This window comes from Mirounga angustirostris, unplaced genomic scaffold, assembly GCF_029215605.1.
Source record: "Mirounga angustirostris isolate CCGP_5_RB_7025 unplaced genomic scaffold, mMirAng1.0.hap1 SCAF_13, whole genome shotgun sequence".
Classification (NCBI taxonomy): domain Eukaryota; kingdom Metazoa; phylum Chordata; class Mammalia; order Carnivora; family Phocidae; genus Mirounga; species Mirounga angustirostris.
This window is the reverse complement of record NW_026991721.1, coordinates 41,934,766-41,959,589: the sequence shown is the minus strand read 5'-3', so window position 1 is coordinate 41,959,589 and position 24,824 is coordinate 41,934,766. Positions and strand designations below refer to the sequence as shown.

Here is a 24,824-nt window from a genome sequence, read left to right as displayed (position 1 = left end):
CGGGCTTGTCCCCTTCCATCCGGAGAGGACCTCGCCCTCCCCTGCCGGCCCCGGCCGCGCTCTCCCCGGGCCTGGCACGCTCCGTCGGCGGGGTCCCTTGCTCGCGTCCGGGGCGGCGGCGGCGGCGGCGGCGGGACGGGACGCGGGCGCGCGCGAGCGGCGGGCGGGGCGCGCGCCCGCCCGGGGCAGGCACGGGGGAGGAGCGCCCGCCCGCCCGCCGCCGCTCGCGCGCCCAACGGACCAGGCTGGGGCCGGGAGCTAACTGCTGCAGCCCGCGGGAGCTGGGCGGCGACGCCGAGTCTGCAGTCCCGAGAAGTGCCCGAGGACACGGAGGGGCGGCCGCGCGGTCCCGAGAACAGTCCCTTCCGCCGCGCTCCTCCGTCAGCATGTCCCGGACCCCGCCACTCCTCCGCCCGCGCGGCGGGGACCCCGGGCCGCGGCGGCGGGCGCAACCCTGACGCGCAGCCGAGCCGGGGGGCGCCCCGAGCGCGGGGGCGGCAGCCGCGGTCCGGGCCGTGAGGAGGGACGAGCGAGACGCCAAAGCCATGCGGTGCCCGCAGCCGCCGGACGGGGCCGCCTCGCCCCCCGAGAGTCTGAGGAACGGCTACGTGAAGAGCTGCGTGAGCCCCCTGCGGCAGGACCCTCCGCGCGGCTTCTTCTTCCACCTCTGCCGCTTCTGCAACGTGGAGCTGCTGCTGCCGCCACCGGCCTCCCCCTCCGCCCGGGCGCGCCTCTCGCTGGGCGCCCTGGCCGCCTTTGTCCTCGCCCTGCTGCTCGGCTCGGGGCCCGGGAGCTGGGCTGCCGGGGCCGCCCGGCTGCGGACCCTGCTGAGCGTGTGCTCTCACAGCCTCAGCCCCCTGTTCAGCATCGCCTGTGCCTTTTTCTTCCTCACCTGCTTCTTGACCCGGAGCAAGCGGGGCCCCGGGCCGGGCCGGAGCGGCGGCGGCTCCTGGTGGCTGCTGGCGCTGCCCGCCTGCTGTTACCTGGGGGACTTCTTGGGGTGGCAGGCGTGGGCGTGGGCTTGGGGGTCCGGAGACGCGGGGGCCTCCGCCGCGGCCCCGCACACGCCCCCGGCGGTGGCGGGCAGGTTGTTCTTGGTGCTGAGCTGCGTGGGCTTGCTGACGCTCGCGCACCCGGCGAGGCTCCGGCACCGCATCCTGGTGCTGCTCTTCTCCAGCTTCGTCTGGTGGGTCTCCTTCACCGGCCTCGGGTCTCTGCCCGCTGCCCTCAGGCCGCTGCTCTCCTGCCTGGTCGGGGACGCCGGCTGCCTGCTAGCCCTGGGCTTGGATCACTTCTTTCAGATCAGGGAAGCCCCTCACCATCCTCGCTTGGCCAGTGCCTCCGAGGACAAAGTGCCTGTGATCAGACCCCGCAGGAGGTCCAGCTGCGTGTCGTTCGGAGAAACTTCGGCCGGTTACTCCGGCAGTTGCAAGATGTTCAGGAGACCTTCGTTGCCTTGCATTTCCCGAGAACAGGTATGTTACCAGAGAGCACGGCTTGGTAAGGAAGTGAGCGCGGTTTTATCGCTTCAGTTCCCAACCTGAATTAGCGTACTTGAAAGCATGTTCACTTCCAGGGTGGGGGGGGGGGGGGGGAAGTTTTGTTCTGGAAAGAATTCCTAAATTACAGGAGGCTTTTTAAACACGCAGAGGTACCTTTTATCTTGGAATGGAAATGAAAGAGGAGACTGATCATATTGCACTTTTTAAAGACTTTGCTCATGCGATAGATGAGTTCTCAGGAATGAAGTGAATTATTTGCGGTTTAATAGATCGACGACTGCCACTTTAGTATACACTGATGTAGGTCTTTTTGATGCAGTTGTTGCCGTTATAATGGTGGTGTCTCCCCAGTGATAACATACAGGCATTAGGTTGAATACGTGTGTATATATATATAAATTTTAATCAGTGCCCTTTCATTCTTGATAATCGAGAGGAAGAATTTGATATCATATAATGAACAGCGATGAGCTTCGGAACTGAGGCTTCGTGTAGATGAAAAGATCGTTGGAAATAATTGTTAAGGGTTCTTCCCCCTCCCCCATTTCAGTAATATAGGCCATTATAATCTTTTACAGACTAACTCATGGTCGTGTGTATTTGTTGCATAATTAGGAGAATGTTGTAACAATTTAACCTTTAAACTTAGTAATGTTTGGAAAGATGCCAAAAGCATTTCCATTTTTTTTCCCCCCGTAGGTTTACATGTTTTTGTTTTTTAAAGGAATTGAAATCTTCCTCAGGGAAGAGTTTCTCTTTATGTGGTTTAGAGAAATCTTGTTCTACATCACCAAGAAATCAGCGAATATAGTTGTTATTCATTGAGCATGTGCTAGGTGCGAAATATTACATATATTGTCCCAAATGCTCACAAAAATCCTGTGTGGTAGATGACAATCCCAATTTAGAGCTGAGTAAATTGAGGCTTAAAGAGGCTACCCAACTTCACACATCCAATAAGTGGCAGTGCAGGGATTTGAACCTAGACCTTTCAAGTTTTCAATGCTGTTTTCTAAGCAACTAAAAGGATGTGTGTAGAGGTTTTAAGTAGGAGAGTAGGAGTCTATCCCATTGGTTTTCAGACTTTTTGATTGGTGATGTGTTTTACACTGTAATGCAGTGTATTTGACACAAACGTTTCTTGTTCTTGCGACATCTGATGCTCTCTTTTCTTAATAATCTTCAAGCTACTTCACTGATTTTATGTTTAACACTGATCTGCACTGTTTCAGTGAGACCACACTTTACTTCTTGAAAAGTGCTCTCAGAGGCCGCTTTTGTGGTCTGTAGTTATTTGGCCACATGCTAGAAAGAATTGTTCAAAAAATGTTATGCCTTTTGCTTTCTTAGTTTACAGCCAGTGATACTAGACAATGCTTAGAAAAATGTGTCAGGAGAAAAACTGTTGGGAGAAGATTTACGGCAGAACAGTGAGCGTAATACCGCCCATTTCATAGCCTGAATGGCATTTGGTTTGACTATATGTGAATAGATTGTATTTTTTTAACACCGGAAAAGTGTTTTAGCAATCTCATCACATTTGTAGACAAATTTCCTGTACTTAACAGTATTACACTTTAATGTATTTTAATTGTAATCTGTTGGCGTAGTCCATTGTGGCTGTTGTCTTGTAAATCGAAAATTCCCGGTCGTCTTAATCCTAGTCTGATGCCCTTTCCAAAGCAGCAACCCTTTTCAGCCTTCAGCTAGGTACACTGTTGTTGTTATTGCTAGGTTGCTTCATTTATTACTTGTATTAGAGGAAAATACAATTTCACTTTTAAAAAGGGCAGTACTTTTATGGAAGTAAAAGATAAGAGATTTTCTAATTTTAGTGCTGAACTTTGTATATGAAAATTGTGAAGCCACCTTTTTGTTTCAGAAAGTGAAGGAAGACAAAAAAGATTTTGGGTAGAACTTGATACAGGGGGGAAATGTCCTGAATTCATCGGCAGAGGGTCAAGGGTAAAAATCTTGGCTCTGCTGTGTAATCCTGGAAGAGTCAGTGAGTGAATTTTTCTGAGTCTCAGGATCCTGTCAAGTTAGGGGATCCCAGTACATTAATTCTATAATAACTTCCAATTTTAGAATCCATTTCTTTTAGTAAGTTATAAATAAAAATGTAATTAAAACATCACAAATTAGTAGTTCTTGAACTTTAACTTAAATGTTGAGTGTTAATACTGCTATCTTTTTTTAATTGGAAAAGATGAGCAAATACTCTGTTTTTTGAATAGAGAACTTCTAAAAAGTGTATGTAGATTCATTTTTGGATTGATAACAAAATAATTATACTTTCATTTCCTTAAGTACTTAAATGTTTTTATGAACCTCTTTGAAAAACAATTGAAAACTCATTAATAATAAACATTTTTAATTGTGTCAGAGCAGATTTAAAATAATTTTCAAGTTTTGAGATGTTAGGTATGATGTTGAAAAATCAGGGCATATGTTTGTAAGATACTTTATTTTCATAATTAGATTGGTAGCATCTGGTGTATATGCTGTGTGTGTCAGTTCTTAGCGAAGGGTTTTTGTTGTTATTCACAAAGCATTTAGAGATTTAAAGTTTAAATCTAGTTAGTGCTGGTGGGTTAATGGAAAGAAGCGCTAAGTCTGTAGTACATTTGCCAGCAGTCAGCTGAAATTAATAGGAAGCTAAAAGAAAAAAAAATCAGTTGTCTACATAGAAGCCAGAATTTAACAAACTAAATATCTATGCCATTTTACTTGTGTAGTCTACAGTGTAGTTTTCAGCTTTTCAGCCAGGTTCTTTGTTGTGTGATAGACTAGGTAAGTACGAGGCTTTGAAAGATGTAAGTTAGTGTGTGAGAAATTTTTCTATACCTAAAATGCTAGGTGCTTTCTAAATGGTTGGGTAAATATTTAAAGATTCTGTGGCCTTAAAGCCCATAAATATTACTTAAAGTGTTAATTTTATTTGAAAAAGATATACACATGTAGTATGAAGGCTTTTAAAAAATTTTTTAAAGTTTAAGTGACTATTTACCCCTTTAAGGAATTTGCAAGGCAAAACCCACTATGAATTTCTTTAATAATACTTTAGTGTTTGTGATATTTATTTTATGGTTTTAATGAGTGTTTTATTCTAATTTCATGTTAATGTTTTTGTAGAAAAATATCAGCCTACATAATTATTTTATGCTCTATTTTGTAAATATTGTATATGTACTCTGTCATCTGCGTTATCTTTCAAAAACACAGATTTAATCAAATCACTCTTAAAAATCTCTTAGGTTTTTCATTGTTCACAGGATAAAGTTCATGCTCTTGACTCTGGCTTGGGAAGTCCTCTACAGCCTGCTTTTAGCCTTTTGCTTGTTTTGTTTTTTAAAAAGCCATCTGGGATTTACGGAACACCACATGGATTCACATCCATCCTTGGTTCTGGCTGTTTGAGGACTGCTTATTGTTATTGACTTGTAGACTTCTTTTCTCTCGTTTTTACCATTCACACTGGTTGAAATCTCCTTTAAGAAAATCTTATTTAAGATTAAGAATCTTTATTTTATTTTTTTAAAAGATTTTATTTATTTGACAGAGAAAGACACAGCAAAAGAGGGAACACAAGCAGGGGGAGCGGGAGAGGGAGAAGCAGACCTCCCGTGGAGCAGGGAGCCCGACGCAGGGCTCCATCCCAGGACCCTGGGATCATGACCTGAGCCACCCAGGCGTCCCAAGATTAAGAATCTAGAAAGTACAGTGATACATCAGTGTGTAAGCTGAGGACAAAGTTCCATTATGGCAAAGTTGGCCATATTTAAAAGTAAAAGGTGAAAAAAAAAGGTAACAAATCACGTGAAGCAGTGATGATGTGAGATAGAGTATTTTCATTATATCATATGAAATAATAACATCTTCATAGTTTGTGTTTTCCCATACTGAGTGAAAGGTAAGTAGGGTCAACCATGAGTAAAACTGTATAGTTTGTTTTCATTGTCCTCCTCAGAGGGAGGCCCATTTTAGTCTCTTTCCTTTTTCCCATTCAGTTACCATGTCAGCCCATTTCCCTAGCACATTTTCCCACTTTCCTATACCCCATCCAAAGCAAGAACAAACTATACTTGCTGAAAATTTCCAGTTTATTTCAACATAAATATATTTATATAGCTATAGAGAGATTTAAAATTTATCTAATTGAAATGTCATTTTATAGAAAGGAAAGTAATTCAACTCCAGAGAGATAGTATCGTGTCTAGGTTATGCTGTGAAATATTGGGATACAGGGATTAGAGCCCAGGTCTTGGCTTCTAGTCCCTCTGTATTTTCTATAAAGAGCATATGCCCCTGCAGTCGTAGTTTTCCAAGGCTGTCTTTAATTTTGCCAGTTATCTCCAATTACATGATAAATGATATCCTTGGGAAAAAAAAAAAGGTGGTAGGGTGGAGAGTGGTGGGAGAGAGAAAGATAGGAGAGACTCTTGATCATCTGGCTCATAATGACCTTGAAGACACACTTGGTACCTCATGTGGTTGTTTCAGGTGACTTGTCAGGATGCAGCTGGTCTCAAACTCCAGTGCCTTCAGAGGCCAGCTACATAACACATTTATGTTACATGTTGAGGAAGGAGGAGAGGGTAAGAAGAATGGAAGTGAACTGATCATTGCCTACTTTGCCTAAGGGCATTCAATCTGAACAAAACAAACTGAACAACTGTGTTAGCCAAGCAAAACTTGAGGAGAGCTGAGTTCTGAGTCATTTCTGACAGTTTATGACATTGTTCACCTTATCATATAGAAGTTAATCCACGTTTATTTAAGTGATTATTAGAAGCTTTTTCCTAGATCTTGGGGCAGAGGAATGTATTTCCTGCTGTCTTTTACTTTTACAACCTAGAACTTTCCCTTCACTATTGCTACCTAGCGGGGATCTTAAAAGATAAAGATCTTCTTTATCCCTCCTCTATCAGTTAGAGTACGTTGTTTGACTACTTCCTTAGATTTCATACAACTTGCATTCATTGTATTTTACAGTTATTTAATGTTTAAATTTGTAAATGAGAAATGCCATGCAGGAAAGACTATACATATGTATATTTTTATACAGTTTAAAGAAGAAAGTAAAACTAAAGTCATGTACTCAGCACTCATTTTCTTTGAAGTTCCCTGTGTAACCTATTTTGCTTCTCCTTCTCCCTGTGCCAGAGGCAGTACATCTATCCTGATTTATTTTTTTTGCTATTCATTCCCTTGCTTATCTTCATAATTATAATCCTCATGAATGTTTCCTAAGTAAATAATGTGTTGTTAGTGTTGCCTGTGTCTGAACTTTAAGTAAATAGAATCATGCTGTATGAATTCTTCCATAACCTTTTTTTCTGATGTTTTCTAAGATTCATCATGTTGATTTGGATAGTTGTAGTTAATTTTCAGTGCTCTATAGAATTTCATTGTATGGCCATAGTAAAATTTATTTATCCATTCCACTGTTCATGGACCCTTGGGTGGTTTTCAATTTTTTTGCTATTATGTACAATGCTGCTATGAAAATTCTTGTAAAGGTCTCCTGGTGCATGTGTGCATCTAGAAGTAGAATTGCTGAGTTGCAAGGTACGTTTGTATTCAACTTTACTAGGCAGAATAATGGTACCACAAAGATGTCCCTGTTCTAATCCCTGGAATTTATGAATTTGTTGCTTTACATGGCAAAGGGGACTTTGCAGATGAGATTAAGTTAAGGGCCTTGAGATGGGGAGATAACCAGGATTATCTGAGTGGATCCAGTATAATTGCAAGGGCCCTTCAAAAGCAGAAGAGGGAGACAGAAGAGATCACAGCAAGAGATGTAACAGTGGCATTACGGTTAGAATAATACAGTGTGAGAAAGACTCAATCCACCTTTGGCTTTGAGGTGGGAGAAAAAGGCCTGGAGCCAAAGAAAGCAGGCACTGTCTTGAAGCTGGAAAAGACAAGGAAAGGGATTTTTCCCTGGAGCTCCCAGAAAGTAATGAAGCCTTGCCGATACCTTGATTTTAGCTCAGTCAGACCAGCCTGACCCATAGAACTCTAAGATAATAAATTTATGTTGTTTTATACCACTGAGTTTTTGGCTATTTATTAAAGGAATGTATTCATTTGCATTAACTGCTATAACAGTTTGCATGGGTTGCTATAACAAAGTACCACAAACTGGGTGGCTTAAATCACCGAGATCCATTGTGTCTGTTCTGGAGCCTAGAAGTCCAAGATCAGGGTGTGTCCGGGCAGGGTTGGTTCCTTCGCAAGAGCTTTGAGGGTGAAGCTGTTCTGTGCCTGTCTCCCAGCTTCTGGTAGTTTGCTGGCGATCTTAGGCATTTTTTGGATTATAGATGCATCACCCCTATCTTTGCCTTCACTTTCCCATGGCACTTTCTCTGTGTCTCTTCACCTAGTTTTTCCCTCTGTGCCTGTTCCCTTTGTGTCCCAATTTCCCCTTTTTGTAAGGGCCCAGTCATATAGGATTAAGGCCCATGCTAATGACCTCATTTTAATTTAATTGCTTCTGTGAAGACCTTATTTCCAAATAAAGTCACCTTCTGAGATACTGAAGGTTAGGATTTTAACATCTTTTTTTGGGGAGCACAATTCAACCCGTACAAGTGGCAGTAAGTAGAAAACTAAGACACTCTGGCAAGCTGAATTGTTTTTCACAATGGTTATACCATTTATACTTTTGCTAGCAGTGAATCAGCATGCCATCAAACTGATAATTCCTATTTACCGACTCTAATGGGTGTGAAATGGTGTTTCTTTGTGATTTTGATTTGTAGTTAACTAATTACACATAAGGCTGAGTATTTTTTATGTTTATGGACTACATTTCTTATTCAGGGATTACCTGTTTATATCGTTTGCTCTTTTAAAAATTGGGTGGTTCAGGGGCACCTGGGAGGCTCAGTCGGATAAGCTTCTGCCTTCGGCTCAGGTCATGATCCCAGGGTCCTGGGATCGAGCCCCGCATCCCCCCCGCATCCAGGCTCCCTGCCCAGCGGGAAGCCTGCTTCTCCCTCTCCCACTCCCCCTGCTTGTGTTCCCTCTCTCGCTGTGTCTCTGTCTGTCAAATAAATAAATAAAATCTTAAAAAAAAAAAAAATTGGGTGGTTCATTTTTTCCTCATTAAATCATGAGTTCTTTATATATTCTGGACATTAATCCTTTATTGATTATTTGAATTGGCCATATTTTCTTTCCGTTTTTATGGTGTCTTTTGATAACTGAAGTTCTTAATTTTAATGCCGTCAGATTTGCCAGTCTTTTCCTCTAATGGTAAGACTCTGTATCTTGTTCATAAAACCCTTCCCTATTGGAATTCATAAAATAGACTTCTATATTGTCTTTTTAAAGTTTTAAAGTTTTTCCTTTCAAAATGTTTTTACCCACCTAGAATTAATTTATATGTGTGATGTGATATAGAGATCCAGTCTCATTTTTTATCCAGTGAATATTCATTTATGTCAACACAATTTATTGAAAAATTATTCTCCATTTATCAGCAGTGCTACCACTGCATATATCAAGATTCAGTGTATATATGAATCTGTATCTGGGCTCTCTATTAGGTTTCTTTCTTTTTATTTTTAATATTTTTTAAAGATTTATTTATTTATTTGACAGAGAGAGCAAGCACAAACAGGGGGAGGGGCAGACAGACGGAGAGGGAGAAGCAGACTCCCCGCTGAGCAGGGAGCCCCATGTGGCACTCGATCCCAGAACCCTGGGATCATAACCTGAGCCCAAGGCAGAAGCTTAACTGACTGAGCTGCCCAGGCACCCCTCTAGGTTTCATTGGTTAGTTTATGCACCCTGTGTTGATACCACACTGTCTTAATTATAATAGCTTTATAATAAGACAATATATGGTAAATCCACTTGAATAGTTACTCTTATTCAAGAGTATGTTGGGGTTTTTTTTTGGACTTTGCTTTTCAATATAAATTTTAGAATAAGTTTGTCAAGTTTCACAAAAAATCCTGTTGGGATTTTGATCAGCACTGAATTAAATCTTTTGTTGAACAGTTTAGAGATGAATTTGTTTTTGATTGAAATTTTTAAGTTATATTTTTCTAGGAATTTATTTAATGTAACTTTTCAGGTTTTCTTGGTTCATAATATCTTTTTATTATCTGTTTAGACTGTTCAGCATTTGAATTTATATCTTTTTCATTTCTAATATCATTTGTCTCTTTTTTCTTTGTTTCTTAATCAGCCTTGCTAGAAGTTTATTTGCTTTTTAATTTTTTTAAAAAATCAGCTCTTTGGATTGGTACTTATTTTCTACTTTATTTATATCAGCTCTTTTATTATTATTTTCTTTCTTTGAGTTTTTTTTTTAAGATTTATTTATTTTAGAGAAAGAGAGTATGCGTGTCTCATGTTCATACACAGGAGTGGCAGGGAGGGGCAGAGGGAGAGGAAGAGAGAAAATCTCAAGCAGACTCCCCACTGAACGAGGAGCTTGGAGCAGGGCTTGGTCCATGACCCTGAGATCGTGACCTGAGCCAAAATCAAGAGTCGTAAGCTTAACTGACTTAGCCACCCAGGTGCCCCTTCTTGTTCTTTTTCTAACTTTGGTTTTTTGGGTTTTTTTTAAGATTTTATTTATTTATTTGACAGAGAGCACAAGCAGGGGGAGCGGCAGGCAGAGGGAGAAGCAGGCTTCCTGCTGAGCAGGGAGCCCGATGAGGGGCTCGATCCCAGGACCCTGGGATCATGACCTGAGCCAAAGGCAGCCACTCAACCAACTGAGCCACCCAGGCGCCCCTCTTTTTCCAACTTTGTAACTGGGATGCCAATGTCATCAATTTTTAGCTTTTTTAGTGTATGCATTGAAGATTATACATTTTTCTGTAACTACTGCTTTAGTTGAATCTCGCAAGTTTTGATGTGTAGTATTGTTATGGTTCAGCCCTAAGCATTTTCTGATTTTCATTTTGATTTCCCTTTGACTAACAAGTTGTTTAGAAATAATAAAAATTTCTAATCATGTAGGCTTTCTCGTTATTTTATTGTTGTTTTCTGATTTAATTGCCTTGTGAGCAAAGAATGTGGCCTAACAGTTTTCAGAACATATCTTCTGTGTGCTTGAAAATAGTATATCTTTTTCAATTTTTAGGTACAATGCTTGTGAGCTGTCTGGTAGGTAAAAGTTGTAAAATGGGGCGCCTGGGTGGCTCAGTTGGTTAAGCGACTGCCTTCGGCTCAGGTCATGATCCTGGAGTCCCGGGATCGAGTCCCGCATCGGGCTCCCTGCTCGGCAGGGAGTCTGCTTCTCCCTCTGACCCTCCCCCCCTCATGCTCTCTCTATCTCATTCTCTCTCTCAAATAAATAAATAAAATCTTTAAAAAAAAAAAAGTTGTAAAATGTTCTTGTCACATTTGTGCCCTTACTGACTTTATCTTCGTGACCCATCTGGAGAGAATGTTAAAAATCTCACTTTATTGGTGGATTTGTCAGTTTCCCCATCATAGTTTGCAGTTTGCTTCTTATGTTCATGAGTACATAGATGGAGAATAAAACTTTTCAAATTCGATAGAATTACTTATCAAAGGAACAACAAAAAGGATACATGAGAGAAAGCACATTTCAAATGTCTAAAGAGTTAATGTAGGAAAGTAATGAAAAACTAATTTGATCAGAGTTAGCATATATTTGCAAATTGCCTTTTATATGTTCCAGGCCCTGGAGATACTAAGATGACAAGCCAGGGTCTGTATTGCAAGGAGATCAAACTCTAGTGGAGAGAGAAAGTGTAAATAAGTAATTACAATTCATGTGGTAAGTGAGATAGCAGAGGTATAAACAAGGTACCATGGGAACATTATGGAAGGAACAACTAACCCTTCCTAAGAGGAGAGTCAGAAAGCCTTCAAAAAGTAATTAATAATTGACCTTTAATCTTCAAAGAAAGTTTCATCTTGGTATGAAACAAGTAAAAAATGAATTAAAAAAAATTTCACTTCTGGGACACCTGGGTGGTTCAATCATTTAATCCTCTGCCTTCAGCTCAGGTCATGATCCCAGGATTCTGGGATCAAGTCCCGCATCTGGCTCCTGGCTCAGTGGGGAGCCTGCTTCTCCCTCTGCCTGCTGCTTCTGTCTGCCACTCCCTTTGCCCCCGTGCTTGCTCGCTCTCTGACAAATAAATAAAATATTAAAAAAAAAATTCACTTCTCTGACTTTATTTTTTTTATTTATTTATTTTTTTACTTCTCTGACTTTAAAAATAATTTTTTAACGTTTATTCTGGTGTAATTTCTACCTTATTCTAAATACGTATGGAGGTAAATACTTTCTGTCAACTAAGAAACTGAAAAGTCAGAAAACATACTCAGCCAAATCAGGCAAACTGTTCACTTCCAGTCACCAATCAATGCTAATAACTAAAAAAGATAAGTTTAAGTTCTCTACCAGAAATGTCAATATCAGTGCTAAAAATAGGCAGTAAAGCAGTGTATCCCAGGATCAGAAAAGAGGGATTATCAGAAGATATAATTACCAAGTGCTTACTAGGATGCTAGTTTTAACAACCCTGTCAAGTAAGTATTGGGATCCTGTTTTGCAGCTGGACACTAAAGCAGAAAGGTGAATTAACTAGCCCCAAATTGCTATGGTACATATAAAGTACCATAATATGCTAAGTGCCATTTCCAGTATAAACAAACCTCTAAGAACTCTCCCAACTGAAATAACTACAGGTTTAAACATTGTATAGAATACTTTTTGAAAGGAATCACTGAGTAAGAAAATCACAGAACCCAAAAAAGAAGTGAAAGTAGTGGAGGGTAGGAAACATTTCCCTCCTTCTGGGTTCTTTGGCTGGTCTAATAACTAAATTGACATAAAACAGATTAACAGGAGAAAAATTTAATTTTGTATATATTGGAGCCTCATACAAACATGAGACTCAAAGAAGTGACCAAAGCATGAATCTTTTATACCTTTTAGACAGAGAAACAATAATTTTTTTTATTTTTTAAATTTTTTATTGTTATGTTAATCACCATACATTACATCATTAGTTTTTGATGTAGTGTTCCATGATTCATTGTTTGTGCATAACACCAGTGCTCCATGCAGAACGTACCCTCTTTAATACCCATCACCAGGCTAACCCATCCTCCCACCCCCCTCCCCTCTAGAACCCTCAGTTTGTTTTTCAGAGTCCATCGTCTCTTGCGGTTCGTCTCCCCCCTCTGATTTCCCCCCCTTCATTCTTCCCCTACTGCTATCTTTTTCTTTATTTTTTTTTCTTAACATATATTGCATTATTTGTTTCAGAGGTACAGATCTGTGATTCAGTAGTCTTGCACAATTCACAGCACTCACCATAGCACATACCCTCCCCAATGTCTATCACCCAGCCACCCCATCCCTCCCACCCCCCACCACTCCAGCAACCCTCAGTTTGTTTCCTGAGATTAAGAATTCCTTATATCAGTGAGGTCATATGATACGTGTCTTTCTCTGATTGACTTAGAGAAACAATAAATTTATGAAGAATTGACGACAAAGGGGTTTGGGCTTGGGGCAGTAAGTTGGTAAAGAAGTGACAAGGTTTGGGTGCCTGGGTGGCTCAGTCGTTAAGGGTCTGCCTTCGGTTCAGGTCATGATCCCAGGGTCCTGGGATCGAGTCCCACATTGGGCTCTCTGCTCCGCGGGAAGTCTGCTTCTCCCTCTCCCACTCCCCCTGCTTGTGTTCCTACTCTCGCTCTGTCTCTCTTTGTCAAATAAATAAACAAAATCTTTTTTTTTTTAAGATTTATTTATTTATTTGAGAGAGCGAGAATGAGAGAGAGTACATGAGAGGGGGGAGGGTCAGAGGGAGAAGCAGGCTCCTCCCTGAGCAGGGAGCCCGATGAGGGACTTGATCCCGGGTCTCCAGGATCGTGACCTGAGCCCAAGGCAGTCGCTTTAACCAACTGAGCCACCCAGGCGCCCAAATAAACAAAATCTTAAAAAAAAAAGTGACAAGGTTTGTTTATATAGCCTTCTTGGCTCTAATTTTCCTATCTCTGATGATAAGGATGCGTTCTAACCTCCTAGCACAGGGAGAGGTAACTTTCACACTGGAGATTTATCTACTGCTTTTGGGGGTGGGGGAGACAAAGGAGGGTTAGAGTATCCTTGCATCAGCTGTTTCTCAAGTACCTTTATTTTTATTTATTTATTTTTTTAAAAAAATTTTATTTATTTATTTGACAGAGAGAGACACAGCGAGAGAGGGAACACAAGCAGGGGGAGTGGGAGAGGGAGAAGCAGGCTTCCTGCTGAGTAGGGAGCCCGATGTGGGGCTCAATCCCAGGACCCTGGGATCATGACCTGAGCCGAAGGCAGACGCTTAACGACTGAGCCACCCAGCTGCCCCTATTTTTATTTATTTTTAAATTTTTATCTTTTATTGAAGTACAGTTGACATACCATATTAATTTCAGGTAAATAACATTAATGGTTTGACAATTATATACATTATGAATGCTCACTATGATCAGTGTAGTTATCAATCACCATACAAAGTTACTATAGTATTATTAAGTATATTTCCTTTGCTATTCAGGTATCTCTATTTCATAGAAATCAGTATGTCAGCATATTTAGGGATAGCATATTCTGCTCTCCTTCAGTAGGAATTCTGAGAGGGAAGCAGGCACTAAAACCAGTTTTCACTGGATGAGTTTCTGACCATCCTTAGAGACTTCGAACATTTGCTTCTGTTAGATATGGCTAGGCTCAAGAGATAAAATCTAGAGTCTGTCCAAAGCCAGGAATCTAATAAGAAACCTCTGCATAAAAGCTGGGACTCCAAGGTGCTACTCCCCCAGTGAAAGGGTAAATGAGAAATAAATATGGCCATGGATATGGGATGCTTATCTTGACCTTGGCACAAGGGAGTTGAGGAGGGATAAAATGTAGTAATGTATAACAACAAGTGGACCCTCATATAATCTTTTTTTTTAATGTAAGCTCTATGCCCAACATGGGGCTTGAAACTCATGACCCTGAGATCAGTAGTTACATGTTTTACCAACTGAATCATCCAGGTAACCCCCCTACCCCCCCCCCCTCCGTCTTTTTTGTTATTGTTTTAAATTGAAGTATAGTTGACACACGTTGTTACATTAGTTTCAGTGATTGGATAGCTCTGTTATGCAGTGCTCACCAGAAGTGTAGCTATCATTTGTCACTATGTAACACTGTTAATAATACTACTGACCATATTCCTTGTGCTGTACCTTTCATCCCTATAACTTAATTCATTCCATAACTGGAAGCCTGTGTACCTTTCAGTCCCTTTCACCTATTTTGCCTGTCCGATAACCCCCTCTCCTCTGGCAACCAGCAGTTTTCTGTTATTTATGGGTTTGTTTCTTCTTCTTCTTTTTTGTTCATTTGTTCTTTGGATCACACATGTAAGTGCAATTACATGGTATTTGTCTTTTTCTAACTTATTTCACTTAGTATAATACCTTCTAGGTTCAACCATGTTGTCATCCTTTTTTATGGCTGAGTAATATTCCATTGTATACATGCACCATGTTTTCTTTCTCTCTTCATCTGTCGATGGTTGCTTCCATATCTTGGCTGTTGTAAATAATGCTGCAACAAACATAGGGGTGCATATATCTTTTTTTAAAAAAATATCTTTTCAAATTAGTGTTTTGTTGTTGTCTTTGGGTAAATACCCAGTAGTGGAATTACTGGGTCTTACAGTATTTCTATTTTTAATACCTTGAGATGCCTCCATAATGTTTTCCACCGTGGCAGTACCAGTTTATATTACAGTCAGCAGTGTATGAGGGTTCCTTTTCCTCCACATTTTCACCAACACTTGTTATTTCCTGTTTTTTATTTTTATTTTTTTTAAGATTTTATTTATTTGACAGAAAGAGAGAGCACAAGCCAGAGGAGCAGTAGGCAGAGGGAGAGAGTGAAGCAGGCTCCCCACTGAGCAGAATGCCCGACATGGGGCTCAATCCCAGGACCCTGGGATCATGACCTGAGCCGAAGGCAGATGCTTAACTGACTGAGCCACCCAGGTGCCCCTCTTGTCTTTTTTAATACTAGCTATTCTGGCATGTGTGAGGTGGTATCTCCTTATGGTTTTGATTTGCATTTCCCTGATGATTAGAAATGCTGAGTGTCTTTTCATGTCTTTTGGCCATCTGTCTATCTTCCTTGGAAAAATGTCTGTTCAAGTCATCAGCTTATTTTTAAATCAGATGATTTGTGTTTTTGTGTTGAGTTTTATAAATTCTTTATATATTTTGGATATTAACCCCTCATCGGATATATCATTTGCAAATATCTTCTCCCATTCTGTAGGTTGCCTTTTAGTTTTGTTGATTGTATCCTTTGCTGTACAAAAGCTTTTTATTTTGGTGTGGGCTCAGTAGTTTATTTTTACTTTTGTTTCCCTTGCTTGAGGGAACATACCTAGAAAGATGTTGCTGAGGCTGGTGTCGTAGAGATTACTGGCTGTATTTTCTTCTAGGAGTTTTATGGTTTCAGGTCTCATATTTAGGTTCTTAATCCATTTCAAGTTTATTTTTGTATATGGTATAAGAAAGTGGTCCAGTTTCATTCTTCTGCATGTAGCAGTCCAGTTTTCTCAGCAACATTTAGTGAAGAGACTATTTTGCCTCCTATGTTGTAGATTAATTGACAGTTTTAAGTGTGGATTTATTTCTGGACTCTCTATTCTGTTCCATTGATCTGTGTGTCTCTTTTTGTGATGGTTCCATATTGTTTTGATTATTATATCGTTGTAGTATATCTTGAAATTTGGGATTGTGATGCCTGAAGCTTTGTTTCTCTTTTTCAAGATTGCTTTGGCTATTTGGGGTCTTATGTGGTTCCATACAAATTTTAGGATTATTTGTAGTTGTTTTGTGAAAAATGCTATTGATATTTTGATAGGGATTGCATTGAATCTGTAGATTGCTTTGGGCAGAACATTTTTTTTTTTTAAAGATTTTATTTATTTATTTGACACAGAGTGAGAGAGCATAAGCAGGGAGAGTGGCAGGCAGGCAGAGGGAGAAGCAGGCTCTCTGCTGAGCAAGGAGCCCGATGCGGGACTCGATCCCAGGACCCTGGGATCATGACCTGAGCCGAAGGCAGCCGCCCAACCGACTGAGCCATGCAGGCGCCCCTGGGCAGGACATTTTAACAATATAAAGTCTAATAGCCCATGAACACAGTATATCTCTCCATTTGTTTGTTTCATCCTTAATTTCTTCAATGTTTTGTAGTTTTCATAGTGCTGATCTTTCATTTTTTCGATTAAGTTGATTCCTAGGTATTGTATTCTTTTTGGTGCAGCTGTAAATGGAATTGTTTTCTCTTTCTGCTACTTCATTATTGTATGGAAACATTACAGATTTCTGTATATTAAGTTTGTATCCTGCAACTTTATGGAATTCATTTATTCAAATAGTTTTTGGTGGAGTCTTTAGGGTTTTCTATGTTTAGTATCATGTCATCTGCAAATAGTGACAATTTTACTTTTTCCTTATGAATTTGGATGCCATTAATTAATTAATTAATTATCTGATTGCTGTGTCTAGGACTTCCCATACTGCATTGAATAAAAGTGACTAGAGTGGGCATTCTTGTCTTAAAGGGAAAGCTCTGTTTTTCCACTGTTGAGTATAATATTATTGTGGGGTTTTCATATGTGACCTTTTTTATGTATGTATTCCCTCTAAACTGACTTTGTTGAGCATTTTTATCATGAATGGATGTTGGGAATTTTGTCAGATGCTTTCTTTGTATCTGTTGAGATGATCATTTGATTTTTATCCTTCATCTTGTTAATATGGTGTATCACATTGATTGATTTGTGGATGTTGAACCATCTTTGCTTTGCTGGAATAAATCATTGATTTGTGGATATTGAACCGTCTTTGTTTCACCTGAATAAATCCCACTTGATCATGACAAATGATCCTTTTAATATATTGTTGAATGCAGTTTGTTATATTCGTTGAGGTAAATTTTAGTATCTATGTTCATCAGGGATATTGAACTGTCGCTTTTTGTTGTTGTTTTGTTTTGTTTTTATAGTGCCTTGGTTTTGGTGTCAGGGTAATGCTGGCCTTGCAGAAATGAATTTGGAAGCTTCCTTTTTCTTCTATTTTTTTTTTGAGTAGTTTGAGGAGAATAAGTATTAACTCTCTTTTAAATACTTGGTAGAATTCACCTGTGAATCCATCCTGGATTTTTGTTTGTTGAGAGTTTTTTGATTACTGATTCAGTTTCATTACTAGTAATCAGCCTGTTCAGATTTTCTGTTTCTTCCTGATACAGTGTTAGAGGATTGTATGTTCCTTTTATTTTTTATTTTTTAAGATTTTATTTATTTATTTGAGAGAGAGAGAATGAGAGAGAGCACATGAGAGGGGGGAGGGTCAGAGGGAGAAGCAGACTCCCCGCTGAGCAGGGAGCCCGATGCGGGACTCGATCCAGGGACTCCAGGATCATGACCTGAGCCGAAGGCAGTCACTCAACCAACTGAGCCACCCAGGCGCCCTGTTCCTTTTATTTTTTATTAAAATTTTTTTCATTTCAAGTTTTTATTTAAATTTAATTAATTAACATATAGGGTAATATTGGTTTCAGGAGTTGTATGTTTTTTTATTTTCTTTCTTTTTTTTGTGGTAAAATATGCATAACATAAAATTTACTGTTGTAAGCATTTTTTTTTTTAAGATTTTATTTATTTATTTATTTGACAGAGAGAGAATGAGAGAGAGCACATGAGAGGGGGGAGGGTCAGAGGGAGAAGCAGACTCCCTGCCGAGCAGGGAGCCCGATGCGGGACTCGATCCAGGGACGCCAGGATCATGACCTGAGCCGAAGGCAAGTCGCTCAACCAACTGAGCCACCCAGGCGCCCCTGTTGTAAGCATTTTTAAGTGTACATTTTAGTGCCATTAAGTACATTCTCATTGTTGTGCAACCATCACTAACATCCATGTCTAAAACTTTTTTACCTTTCTAAACAAACTCTATACCCATTAAATACCCATTCCCCCTGCCCCTGATCAGCCCCTGATAAGTGCCATTCCACTTTCTGTTTCTATGAGTTTTACTACCTCAGGTAACTCATATAAGTAGACTCACACAGTATTTACTTTTTTGTGACTAATTTATTTCACATAGCATAATCATTGTAGGAAGTGCCTTGAATTCATAGATTGCTTTGAATAGTATTGACACATTAACAGTATTACCTTTTACCTTCCATTAACATGGGATGTCTTTCTATTTATTTGTTTTTCTACTTATTTGTGTTTTAATTTCTCTCAGCATTGTTTTATAGTTTTCAGTGTATGAGTCTGTTTCCTCTTTGGTTAAGTTTTTTCCTAAGTATTCTTTTTGATGCTATTGTAAATTGAATTGATTTTATTTATTTATTTGATAGAGGGGGAGAGAAAGAGATTGCTCGTACCAGCAGGGGAAGCGGCAGGCAGATGAGAGAGGGGAAGCAGGCTCAATCCCAGGGTTCCGGGATCATGACCTGAGCTGAAGGCAGACAGCTAACCAACTGAGCCACCCAGGCGCCCCTGGAATTTTTTCTTGATTTCATTTGTAAATTGTTCATTGTGAGTGTATAGAAATACAGCTGATTTATATGTGTTGATTTTGTATTCTGCAGCTTTCCTGAATTTGCTTATTCTGACAGTGTGTGTGTTTTATCTTTATGATCCTCATTTAGTTAAAACATTTTAAAACTATGACTTCATTAAGTTTTTATTATTTTTTAGACTTAATTTTTTTAGAGGAGTTTAAAGTTTACTATAGGAGTGCCTGGATGTCTCAGTTGGTTAAATGTCTGCCTTTGGCTTGGGTCATGATCCCTGAGTCCTGGGATTGAGCCCCACATCCAGCCTCAGGTGGGGCTACCTGCTCAGCAGGGAGTCTGCTTCTCCCTCTCCCTCTGCCCCTCCCCACTGCTCGTGCTCTCTCACTCTCTCACTTTCTCTTTCAAATAAATAAAATCTTTAAAAAAAATAAAGTTCACTGCAAAGTTGAGGGGAAGGTAAAGAAATTTCCCATATGCACTCTGCCCGCATACTGATAGAGTCTGTTCCGTTATCGGCATCTCCCGCAAGATTACATTAGTTACAACTGAGGGCCTACCTAATTATATTTCACTCTCGGTGTTGTGTAATCTGTGGGTTTTGACAAATGTATAAGGACATGAATGTATCATTATGGAAAATAAAAAGTATTTTCACTGCCCTAAAAAAAATCCTCTGTGCTCTCGCATATTTATGCCTTCCACCACTCCCATCCCTGGGAACCGCTAATCTTTTTACTCTCCATACTTTTGCCTTTTCCAGAATTATAATTGGAATTATAAAGTACTCATTTAGTTTCTATATATAAATTAATGCTATATATGTAGACTGAGAAAACGCAAGTGAAAAATGTCAAGTGGTCCCAAGGAAGGAAATTCATATTAGGGCCTCAGATAATTCCCACAGATAAAATTCTAAGGAAATTGAGCAGTGCATCATCAGGGATCCATAAAACCTGCAAGGAAACAAGGCACAATGAGTAAGAATCTACAGGAAAAAAGTATACAGCAAAAAATCACACCCAGTCTTCAGAGGTCAGAACTATCATATACCAGATATAGAAAATGTTAACATGTTTAAAGAAATAAAATATAAAATTGGGAAAATGATTGGGGAACAGAGGATCAAAAGAACAGTCATACAGATTTGAAAATTAGAACTTTTAAAGATAAATAACCACAAATTAAAAACCTGATGCACATATTAATTAGCAGTTGAAGGGCAGAATTTGTGAATCAGAAGGTAGATCCATAGAAACTATCCATCATGTCTTGCAGAGAAAAAAAGAGATGGAAATTAAGAGAAATAGAACAACTTGGAGAATGAGGAGAAAAGGCTTAACATGGATTTAACTGAAGCTCTAAAAGGAGATAAGAAATGGAAAACAGGCAATATTTGAGGAGATAATGGCTGTAAAATAGAGGGGTTTTTTTTAAAAAATATTTTATTTATTTATTTGACAGAGAAAGACACAGCGAGAGAGGGAACATAAGGAGGGGGAGTGGGAGAGGGAGAAGCAGCCTCCCACTGCTCGATCCCAGGACCCTGGGATCATGACCTGAGCCGAAGGCAGATGCTTAACGACTAAGCCACCCAGGTGCCCCTAAAATAGAGTTTTATAGCTCTAATGAAAAATAACAACTGATACCTAGAAAACTGTCTGAATCTTAAGCAAAGTAAATAAAAATCCATGCCAGATGTATCATTGCAAAATTCGGAACACACAAAAAAGAGAAATACTAAAAGAAGTCAGAAAAGAGAAATTTAACTACAAAAAAATGAATGACAGTTATATTGAAAGGTGACTTATTAATAGGAACAGTGGAAGCCAGAAAGCGGTGGAGTGTCATCCTTCATGTGCGAAGGGAAAACAACTGTCAAACTAGAAATCAGTGTCCCGCAAAACTTTCTTTCTGGAAAGAGAACAAATTAAAATCATTTCAGGCCAGCAAAAATTGGGAATTTTTCTCACCAAAAATACGTATCGTTCAGGGAAAAAGAAGAACTGAAATCAAGAAGAAATGCTAATAATAGACAAATAGGTAAAACTAAGCAACGTGATAAAAATTGTTATGAAAACATCACTAATCGGGCAGAATTGGCAACGGGAGGACAAGCTAGGACTAAACCACTAGAAAACAATAGCATTTTCATTAGAAGGAACAATTAGGAAAGTGAGGCTATCACATCAGTGGGAGCAGATACAAGATATGGCTATTTTCATATGAAGAAAGAAGTCAGGGGGCGCCTGGGTGGCTCAGCCAGTTAAGCGTCTGCCTTTGGCTCAGGTCATAATCCCAGGGTCCTGGAATCCAGGCCCATGTGGGCTCCCTGCTCAGCGCGGAGCCTGCATCTCCCAATCCCTCCGCCCCTCCCCCCTCACTTGTGCTCTCTTTCTCTCAAATAAATAAAATAAAATTAAGACAAAAAAGAAGTCTGAAGGTATTTTGGCTCTGGCTGTGTGAAAGCTTAGTGGTATCATTAGTATCATTAGCTACCATAGGGGATACGGGGGAAGGAGCTGGCTTGCGAGAAGTGACAAAAAGCTTGGCTTTAGGGCGCCTGGGTGGCTCAGTTGGTTGGGCGACTGCCTTCGGCTCAGGTCATGATCCTGGAGTCCCGGGATCGAGTCCCGCATCGGGCTCCCTGCTCGGCGGGGAGCCTGCTTCTCCCTCTGGCCCTCCCCGCTCTCATGTGCTCTCTGTCTCTCATTCTCTCTGTCTCAGATAAATAAATAAAATCTTTATTAAAAAAAAAAAAAGCTTGGCTTTATCAAGTAACGCTTGTTGTGTTCTCCTGTGTGTGCTTGCCCCCTGAGATGTAAGCTCCCTAAGAACAAGGCTCAAACATTTATTTCTATTTTGTGTTTTCTCATAGTACATCTGTGAGTTCACAGTAGTTATCTATCACTGTATTTACCATTACTGTCATTTTTCATAACAGTTCCACGTTGCCCTTGAGTGAAGGGAAGAACTGTAGGCGGCGATGAGCCCCAGTCTTCGGCCTTCTCATTGTGTCGCACAGTGTCGAAGCCAGACTGCTTTGAGTTTAAAGGGCATCTCTGCCATTTAACAGGATATTGGGCATGTTATTTAACAAACTGTGTAAGCCAGGGGTAATAATAGCATTTATCTCACTGGTGTGAGATGTTGTTAGAGAATTAAATGAGTTAATAACCTGTAAAGTTCCTGGAACAGCGTCTGGCACTTGGCAAGCTCTCAATAGGTTAGTTGGTGGTGGTGATGTTATTAATAGTTACAGTTTTCATCTTCAAATTACTTGGTAACTTATGCCAAATTACTCTAGAATCAATGGTAAGGCTAATGAGTTTAGATCTTTCAAACAGTACCTTTTTTATTATCCCAATAGTTGTCTTGCAACCCGTATTAAGTAAAAAAGCCTTGTATAAGGGATTATATGGGGAGGGGGGGCATTCTTTCAGCAATTGCTAGTAGTAGGACCACAAAGAAAAGGTATAAATGATGATTTAAAAATTGATTAAAAGGGTTTATTGGGATTCCTTATCTTTTGAAGTTTCAGGCTCCAAGGTTAAGAATCTTTGGTGTAGGGGCGCCTGGGTAGCTCAGTCGGTTAAGCGTCTGCCTTCAGCTCAGATCATGATCCCAGGGTCCTGGGATCGAGCCCCGCATCGGGCTCCCTGCTCAGCGGGAAGTCTGCTTCTCCCTCTCCCACTCCCCTGCTTGTTCCCTCTTTCTCTGTTGGAAAATAAATAAAATCTTTAAAAAAAAAAAAAAAAGAATCTTTGGTGTACAAGATGAAGAATTGGCCAGTTACGGCAGCCATAACTTACTGTTCCCTAAATTTTTTGTTCCAGTTTGTCACTTTGGAGTTTGAGGTGCACTAGAACTTGAAACAAATGTCCTTACCCATAACTGTTGTTTCATAGTACGCTACTGAGCACGCTGACAGCTATGCAGCCCCACCCCAGGGATGGTGAGAGGGAGACAAAGATAAGAGAATAGAAGGAAGAGAAATGGTACGTAAAGAAGTGGCTCTGCCAACCCTGTTTCTCACTCCAGTCAGCATTAGGCACTGTGTTTTACTGCTTCTTCAATTTAATGCTTTATTTCAGTTTTTAGATAAAGTTCTATGAAGATCTTCCACTGCATAAATGGTAATGGTTTAAAGCAGACAAAAATAATTATGGATATGAATTTTTCTAAATATATGGGGAAATATTTTTCTTAAGGGGAAAAATGCCTATGTACACATTAGTAAACACCAGTATTTATCATTATATGTCATTTATTGTTTTGTTTCAAAAGTAAGCACCATGTAGAATTAGCTTCAATATCTGTAAATTCATTTCTTCAGCAGACATTACTAAGGCATCCAACCAGAAGCTCTGAGGGCTATGAAGAAGAATCGTGTAAGGATATAACACCCAGTTTACTTACTGTAAGATAAAAGTGAAAATTTTATTTTAAATTAGAAAAAAAAAAAAGACACTGTAATCTTGTAATGTCTGAGGGGGCTCAATAAATAACATCCATATTCCTTGCCCAAATTCTGAACAAATTGAAAAAAGAGTGACAGATAAGAGATCAGAATACCACCTTCATTCCTGATAAAGCTTATATTGGAGGACTTGCCTGATCTGTGCAGGCAGTTTTGTTTTTTTTTTTAAAGATTTTATTTATTTATTCATGAGAGCCAGAGAGAGAGAGAGAGAGAGAGGCAGAGGGAGAAGCAGGCTCCCAAGGAGCAGGGAGCCCGATGCGGGACTCGATCCCAGGACCCCGGGATCATGACCTGAGCCGAAGGCAGACGCTTAACCATCTGAGCCACCCAGGCACCCGGCAGTTTTGTTTTTTAATACTGAACCCCAAAGTTATATAAATGAACCTGGTCACAGGCAGGATAGGGCCAGGAACCTCCTCCCTATTTGTGGAGGAGACCTGGAGAACTACTTCCAGGTAGCAGGTGAGCTCCCAAGGGCAAAAAAAAGCAAAGGGTACCATTATGCTTATGTAATTCTTTAGTCTAAATTTGCCAGTCATGTAAGTCACCATTCCCCTTCTAGGAAAAAAATAGTGAGGGGTTAGAGGCCAGAGTTTTTAGGGAAAATTCCCCCTCATAGAAACCACAGGATTGAGGAAAAGGCATTGCCTTTCAGCATGACAATAGAAAAAGTCATTTGTAATCTCAACACCTTTCGCATAACAAATATTTTAAATTTTGCTTGTCCTTGTTTTTGCAACTAGTTTTTAAACAGTGGCATGGAGTCATTTTAAAACAGGCTCAATTCTTTCTTTTCTTTTCTCTTCTTTTCTTTCTTTCTTCTCTTGACAAAACCGAGTCACTTCCTTCTCGGTGTGCATCTATTATTGTTTTTTTTTAAAGATTTTTATTTATTTATTTGACAGAGAGAGACACAGCGAGAGAGGGAACACAAGCAGGGGGAGTGGGAGAGGGAGAAGTAGGCTCCCTGCAGAGCAGGGAGCCCGATGCGGGACTCGATCCCAGGACCCTGGGATCATGACCTGAGCTGAAGGCAGTCGCTTAACCAACTGAGCCACCCAGGCGCCCTATTATTGTTCTTAACACTCAATTTTATTTGTGTTGACAGGCCTTTCTTAACCTTTGTGTTCTTTAAATGCAGGGACAGTATTTTACTCATTTGTGTATCCCTGGTGCTTGGCATATACCAGATAATTTATTGAATTGAATACTGTGTTAAACACTATGCTGTTTATCACTTACCATGGTATTTTTTCCT

The 24,824-nt window shown here is 40.2% G+C and overlaps 1 protein-coding gene across 1 annotated transcript in view; it reads left to right on the top strand.

Moving 5' to 3' along the window:
• The first annotated feature begins 215 nt into the window (after positions 1 to 215).
• PDE3B (phosphodiesterase 3B) overlaps positions 216 to 24,824 on the top strand; it is a 166,117-nt gene continuing 141,508 nt past the window's right edge. The window contains exon 1 of the mRNA XM_045894079.3: positions 216 to 1,475. Within this exon, the coding sequence (XP_045750035.1) occupies positions 546 to 1,475 (930 nt within the window). The 5' untranslated portion in view covers positions 216 to 545. The remainder of the gene's footprint in view (positions 1,476 to 24,824) is intronic.